The following is an 8,437-nucleotide window of genomic DNA, read 5'->3' on the forward strand; positions in this document are numbered from 1 at the left end:
TGAACTCGGAGAACCATGTACCTATTTATATTCGATAATTTTGATGTTTGATTATAATTCCTTGAAAAAGCTTGGACCAGATTGCCAGGCAAAACGTTGGATTTAATTAAAATTCATTCGCTGAGATTTTACAAATATATTATTCTTATTTAATGTCTTACATCAACTCGGCGCTCAAATACTGTGAGACTATTCGCTCTAATTTAGACGAGAGTTCTTATAAACTCTTAACTGATTTCAAAGTGAAAATCTTCAATACGAATGTCAAGACAGTCCTACTGGTTGGAGCTGAAATGTGAAGAACTACTACAACAATCACCAAAATGGTACATGTATTTATAAACAGTTGTCTACGCAAAATACTCAATATTCACTGTCCGGATTCTATCAGCAACAGCATTTTATGGGAGAAGACAAACCAGCTTCCAGATGATGAGGAATTTAAAAAAAGACGTTGGAAGTGGATAGGAAGAAATCACCAAACTGCATCACGAGACAAGCCTTAACTTGGAATGGTGAAGGGAAGCTGAAATGTGGAAGGCCAAAGAACACATCACTTTGGAAAATAGAAGCTGATATGAAAGGATGAATGTTATTTGAAAATAACCGGAAAGGATTGTCGAGGACAGGATTGGATGGAGAATACTGGTGGGTGGCCTATGCTCCTTCACGATTTAGTAACAGGTGTAAGTAAGTAAGGCAATTCCACAAGAAGGTTAATGAAATTGATACATACTTAGCGGTTGGACATGTTTTATGAATTATTTACCTACATACGATGACACGAAGAATAAGATAAATAAGCAGTCACAGTTCTTTTGTTTGTGGATTTCAACACACTAATTTAACTTAATTTATTTGATTATCAAGATAGCTTGATTAACATCTCACTATTCATCAAATGACAATTCAATTTTGCTTAGCTACACCTTACTTATAATAATAATAATCGTCTTTTGATTTTTGATATTTAACGATTACCAAACTAGAGTTAGTCTGTAATAAAAAATAATAAACTGATTAATCACCACAAATCCCCTATTGTGTTAAGAATTGTATTGGCCATGCTCATTTCCGTGAATTAGTCAGTTCGAACGTTAAAATAATTTACAAGGTTCCCCAGGTTCAATTCTACGTTAAAGTTACACATGTGAAATATGCTAACTTCAAGTGGAATTCTACTTCCTAAAATTTAAAAATATACTACTATACTATATACTATATACTACTATCATCATCAAATAGGTATCGTTGCCAAGGTTGAACTTGATAGTTTCAAATTAATTGAGAATGGTCTAGAATGCCAATAATAAATATGTCTTTTTGTTATATTCTAATGAGTAGAGAAACTATAATTTTGATATTTCGTGACTTAGTATGAGACACTTCATTAGAGCAATTAACTAACTGAACTTAGTTTGGTTATTTATTTTCTTTGAAGAACAGACTTACACTAAGTCACGAAACATCAGAAATACAATTTTTCAACTCATTAGGTTGATAACAAACAAACATATTTATTACCAAACAGGTTTATTTAGTTCCTTTGAAAAATGAGCTACTGGGTTCTCTATGTATGCAGCCGAATGAATAACTATTCACGATCGATAATCATCAGTTAGTCTTTCTACACTGAATCCGTAACTTTCACCATACCCTACTCGTGGATTTACAGAAGATAAATCCTAAAACCTTCAACTTTTGATGGAGTTTTGTTTTCTGAGCTGGATGGTTCGGTCGTGGAGCTTTCATCGTCCTTCTCAACGATATCATCAGCACAAACTTCGGGTAGAAGTGAAGTGTTTATATGCAAACATTACACTATTAAATCACCTAGTTTAAATTCAAACCGATATAAGATGTAAATTTACACCACTAACATCTTTGCGCATAAAAACTTGTGAATTAGTACTATATCGAGGCAATACGCATAGTATGCACATATGCCAATAAGTGACTAATCAATTGCAGTTCAGAATAACAATGGGAAGATACAGGTAAGCAACAACAACTGAATGTAATCTCACTCGATTGCACAAGCAAGTGGCTATCACGACTCAGTAGCCGAGTGGATAACGCGATGGCGTTTGATGCAAACGGTACTGAGTTCGAATCCGAGAATGAACATCAACCCTGAGATATAGGTACATGCAGCTTACGAATCCCAAATAGGATGAGACGCGCGTCCTAGATTCCACTGCTAGCCACTATTCATCTTTGCTTATAATGTTTGTGAATTAAGGCAATACTGAGGCAATACGCACAGTATGCACATATGGCCAATAAGGGACTGATCTATTACAGTCCTAACACATCAATGGGAAGATTCAAACAAACAATTTTCAAAGTAATCCATATCGATTCTTATGTTGTACTCTACCAACCAAATATTTTTCTTCTCACTATTCTTTAAAAATTGTATTGGAAGTTATTGCTTACTTGTATGATCAAAGGTTTTTCAAGTATTATAGAAACAGTTAGAACAGTAATACAATGTCTATATATAAAAAACATCAAAAGATTATCGGTTGTGTATTTGTTTTTTTTAAAAATTGAACAATCAATAATGAAAGTAGCAGCTTTCTGATGTATCATCATTTTAAAAGTTTTTGAAATAAGCTAGGGTGATGATGATGATGACGATGATGATGCAATTTTCACCGTCTTCTATAATTTACAGGTTCAATAGACGTTTTCAAAAACCAAGTCTATAAAATTTATGATTATAATATAGTCATTACACAAGAGCAACTACATGGATAAAGTTGTTTTGCTTGTAGTTTAGATATTACTGTTGTAATAAATTGTTGCTTTCACTAATGAAATCAAAGGCTAACTGGATAGGTCAGTCACTGTTGCTAGGTCAGAGAGAACGTCATTAATATATTATTGATTGTGGAATGATTAACCTAACCAAATCATACTAAAAACAATTATCCCTCTACATCCTCTAAACATGTTACTAGTCCAGTTAAAACAAAACAATAAAGTAGTATCTGTTTTAGAGACTTTGGATAATAGGCTTCAAAGTAATGAGTCACCAACTAACTTCTGATTCAAATTAAGCACCTCACGAAAAGTAATATGCAAGTAAATTATTTCATTACGATAATTAGTGTATACAATCAAACTGGGTTCGGGTTATAAAGAGATCGGGCAAAGAAATAAGTATATAGATGGGGTTGAATTGGTATACTATATACACTTCTGTCCTATTATATCCTCATACCATTAGAATGATAAGCAATAAGTTCAATCTCATAAATAGATTATAAAATGCTGCATCAGTGTTGGAACGAAACATTTTTAAATATCATGTCGTGGATTTATTGCACTTAGATGTTAACACTATTGGATGGCAGATCAATGGTCTAGAGGTTAAGTGTCCACGCGCAAGTCCCGCGTATGGAATCGTGGATGTAAACTGCTGAGAAGTTTCATACGAGAACGAAACTACTGTCCAGTACTTCCAGATTTTCAGTGGTGGTTTAACATTTATCAGTTCATGATATCAATCAAATATCATTTCTCTTCATTTGAATACATAAAGTCAGATAGAATATAGATACTTCTTTTTTTTTCAAATCGTCTCCTATTATGATCAACTGAAAACTATAAATTTGAGTAGTTATTAGCCAATGAATAAATATTGTAATACAAACTATGAGTAAAGACGAGGATTGGTAAAACAAAGACAGCATTTCTACAACTGAAGAGCATATGAAACTCAAAAGAACTCTCAACTAATTTCAAAGTGAGAATCTTTTATACGAACGTCAAGACAGTCCTACGGTACGGAGCTGAAACTCCCATAATTACTACATACATCGTCAAGAAGGTACAAGTATTTATAAACAGTTGTTTACGCAAAATACTCAACATTCATTGGCCGGATACTATCAGCAACAGCGTCTTATGGGAGAGGATAAACCAGCTTCCAGCTGAATAGGAAATTAAGAAAAGACGTTGGAAGTGTATAGGACATACATTTAGGAAATCAACAAACTGCATCAAGAGACTAGCGATAACTTGGAATGGTGAAGGGAATCGGAAAAGTGGAAGGCCGAAGAACACATTACTTTGGGAAAACGAAACAGATATGAAAAGGATGAATATTAACTGTAAAGAAGTGGAAAGGATAGTTGAGGATAGAGTTGGATGGAGAATGCTTGTGTGCAGCCTATGCTCCTCCAGGAGAGGTAACAGGCGTAAGTAATGGAGTAAGTAATGACTAGTGATAAGATTCTATGGTATTTACAATCAAATTGATCATTATTATTATGAATATGATTATATCATCATTGTTCTTTTTATTTTAAAGGTGAACCATTTCTTTGTTTATTGGATATTGTACCAATTAAAAATGATAAATCACAAGTTGTTCTATTCCTGGTATCTCACAAAGAACTATCGCCTGATCGACATGGACGAAGTAAGTATATATGTATATATAGATAGATAGGAAAAATGTACTGCTTTATTCATTCATAATACGTTGTTCAAACGTTACCAGTTGAAGAACGAAATGTGTATGTGTGTGTGCGTGTGTGTGGTTCATACAACATCTATGGATACTAATAATAGTCTATTGTTGATATTTTTATATGACATTTTATGTGATAGTTTTTTTGTTGGATACATATGAAAATAAAGAAAGGATCCATACAATGTGGAAATCAATTTAAAAACAGAAGTTTTGACATAGTCAATCTCATGTTTAAATACTTCATTTTACTGCAGAATGATTCCTAAAGTCATATTATGGTTATTATTATCATTATTTGAACACATACTAGTACAAAAGGACACTGGTTAAATATGCTCCACTTGATGTGTGTATGGGCTGTGATACTGCCTGGGTGCCCAAACAGAAACAGGTGGTTTTCGTAAAGGGTCACTCCCGGAGCCTTTGACCTATAGGTCTGATCCACATTCTAGTAGCGAGCCCGCGTTTGGCGAACTTCTGATCACGAGGTGATACAATGACAAACACCAAAGGATACCGTCGAGGCACAAGATACTTATTTTCTCGAAAATTCAGGCACCATGGACCCCTGCCATCTTCGGTTTATATGCGAGTGTATCGACGTGGTGATATCGTAGATATAAAGGGTGATGGTGGTGTCCAAAAGGGTATGCCCCACAAGTCATATCATGGCCGAACTGGTCGCGTTTATAACGTCACTCCTCATGCTGTTGGAATAATCGTCAATAAGCGTGTCGGTAATCGAATAATTCCGAAACGAATAAATGTAAGGATTGAGCATGTGAAGCCCAGTAAGTTCAGAGAAGATTTCCTCCGTCGTGTGAAAGAGAATGACGTAAAAAGACGTGATGCAAAAGAAATGTGTTCGTCCAGCTGAAGCGACAGCCTGCCCAGCCTCGCGCAGGTCACTTGGTGAAGACCAAAAATAATCCAGTTGTTACTGTCCATCCGCTACCGTATAAACTCATTGCTTAAATCAAATAAAGACAGTGGAGCAACGTAAGGAGATGCAGTCTCATGGCAGCCGGTGATCAACTATTGGTTCATACGCCATTTGTTCCTTCAGGATCTTGGAGCCTATATGCACCATCGGTTTGGAATCCGGGTCTTCCAACTCCCCTAGATGGACCCTCCATGTCCACCAACCTGGTTGAGGCACCGGACATTCTCTTTTCGTCCTCTCGATTTTGTAAACAATATCCTTGCTAAGAGGAAGGAGTGAGTAGGACTTCCCTGTTAGTTGTTGTATTCACGTGGCCGTATGAGAGCATTTGGAGAGTGAGAGCTGACTCCTACCACACTCGGCCGTACCAGTGCATTTGTGGGTAATTTAATATTCATAAATATTTATATTGTGGTGTATGCTACTTATGTCAACATGAGTAGTATTCAATACCAGCGGCAGGAGTTTCGAAAGATTGAATTGAAGAGAATGGAAACAAAGAGTAATTGTTATGACAGTGAAGTAACGATGAAACTTGAGACAACTGATGGAGGGTTTACAAATTATGCATTGAACGCATGGTTTTGCGTTTTTATCAAAGAACTCTGTAATTTCATGTAGAAATGCAATCGCATGTGTTCACCTGTGTTCTTGTTCATTACAATATCACTGTTTACCATTAGCTCTTAATGACTACGTTCAGAGTTAATTGCTAACATTTAAATGATAGGTCAAATTAAATAATATAATTAACCAATTCTTTTTCGATATTATCATTAGATGAATGTCAACTGACGTGTTCGTGTTCTATCGATTGCTTGAGTGCCCAGTTTAATATATGAAGTGATGATCCCCGCCAATGAGAGAAGAGTGAATTATCGATTGGAATAGTAACACACGAAAGCCGTATGAGCAGTCTTCAGTACTTATCAGTCCTGCTTTCTGCATAGCCCAGCCAGATAAGTTCAGAACACCAATAACAGCCTCTGCGATATGAGTCATTATTCTCAAGCATACTGAGTTTATATACCAATCAAACTGACCACATCGTACCAATAAAATAGAAAATAACATGTGTACAATAATTGGCTAAATGTGGCTGTGAATAGGGGGAACAGTAATTAATGGACTAGGGATAACTCAAGAATGGTAAATTGTATAATAATAGTCTATAGGTCAAAATAAAGCTTATAATAAGAGGGACACGAATATGAATAGTTAAGTTACCTAACAATTATACAATAGGAAATATACATATTACATTGGTCCATAAATAGTCCTCAAAAGTTACCATTCATAATTCTCTTCGGGATATAACAATCTGTAAAAAAATGATACTATGAAACCAGCTGTAACGAATGCACGTGGTGCATATTATTATTGAATAACGAATTGATTGCTTGAGGATCTATGGAAAGCAATGAACTTCTAGCCTGATAATTTATTACTGCACTTTAATATCTAAATATTTAACAAATTTCTCGACATCATCCAATCAAAATCAGTAGTATGGTAGTGCTTCTGTAAAATGTTAAAGTATAAATACATATTTTTTATATAGTTGAAATCATGAGTCAATTGAAGAAGAGGGTTTTGTGGATATAATAATAATCAACATATGCTCACTAGTGACTGGCTTCATGAGGTATTTCCTTGAGTTCTAGTGAGAAGTAGTGACCAGTGGAGTTCAACCAGGTCTGTTGTGAGATAGTAACTCACTGAAGACATTCTTGAATAGTTGCTCAATTTCGTGAATTGGTTGAAGTTAGACATTAACACTGTTGGATGCCGACCGGATCAGTGTGTGGTGTGGTCTACTTATATCCATATAAGTAGTATATGGTGTGGGTCAGACATAGAATGTATTTTGGCAGAAGACCGATGAGGAAAGAACTGAAATGAAACGCAAACGTCTGGAAAATGCATGAGCAATGGAATAAGAGAAGAAACAGTGAAGATTGAAACAATTGGTTGTTAATTTGCAAAATTGACTGTTCATTGTTTGGTAATCAGAATTTATTGAGATAGTCTGTAATCTTTGCTTAAATACATTCGATTGTCCCCAGTCGTGTTCTGTTCACTACATTTGGTGTCGCTGCCAACCAGGAGGAGGAAGGGTGCTGTTCTGCGGACGCCGCTGCGGGTCTGGATTTGAGGTGCTAGTTGGGGCAGTCTGGTGTGGAGAGTTGGCGTCGAGTGGAGTGTTCTGGCGGGGCGGCGTTGGCTGTAGCGGGTGCTGTCGACGGAGAGGAGCAGTGGGACGTGCGGCTGCTGGGCGGACATCGGATGTAGATGGCTCAGCAGGCCGGTGGAGTACGGGTGTTGAACGTCCCAGGTGCCGGGTGGATGCGGATGTTGGTGCCCCGGCAGGTCGACGGAGCTATGGAGGTCAGCGCGCCGCAGACTCGACATTCTGACGGAGAGTTTGGCACAGACTGCAGTGAAAGAAGATAGTGGCATGGCGAGCAGAACCACCGCATGAACGAATGCTTTAAAGGGGGGACGAGTGTGGTGTGGTCTACTTATATCCATATAAGTAGTATATGGTGTGGGTCAGACATAGAATGTATTTTGGCAGAAGACCGATGAGGAAAGAACTGAAATGAAACGCAAACGTCTGGAAAATGCATGAGCAATGGAATAAGAGAAGAAACAGTGAAGATTGAAACAATTGGTTGTTAATTTGCAAATTGACTGTTCATTGTTTGGTAAACTGAAAACATTTACGCTCAATCCTACAGAAATTCAGATACATTTTAAATTTTTTTAAATAAAAATGGTGCTTTGAATATCTTAAATAAAATGATTAGCTGGATCAAACCATAATCCTACATTAAATAGTGTATCGTTCTGGACAGTAACACTTTTTAACAAACTAAACAAATACAAACAAAGGTCCATCGCCGCGCTCTGTGCTCGGATTCATATGCTGTTTTGCTACTGACTATGGAAAAAAAGATTAAGACTATGAAGAGTTTAGTTTCCAAACTGGAATGATGTTACAGCAG

General features: G+C 36.4%; 1 protein-coding gene across 1 annotated transcript in view; it reads left to right on the forward strand.

Moving 5' to 3' along the window:
• Positions 1–8,437, forward strand: part of Smp_151810 (putative voltage-gated potassium channel) — a gene marked incomplete at both ends in the record, with an annotated part of 89,711 nt that overhangs the window by 5,225 nt on the left and 76,049 nt on the right. Inside the window, 2 exons of the mRNA XM_018797410.1 lie at positions 4,322–4,432; positions 4,975–5,277. Coding sequence (XP_018652454.1) covers positions 4,322–4,432; positions 4,975–5,277 — 414 coding nt within the window. The remainder of the gene's footprint in view (positions 1–4,321; positions 4,433–4,974; positions 5,278–8,437) is intronic.

This window comes from Schistosoma mansoni, chromosome 4, assembly GCF_000237925.1.
Source record: "Schistosoma mansoni strain Puerto Rico chromosome 4, complete genome".
In the NCBI taxonomy this organism is placed as follows: domain Eukaryota; kingdom Metazoa; phylum Platyhelminthes; class Trematoda; order Strigeidida; family Schistosomatidae; genus Schistosoma; species Schistosoma mansoni.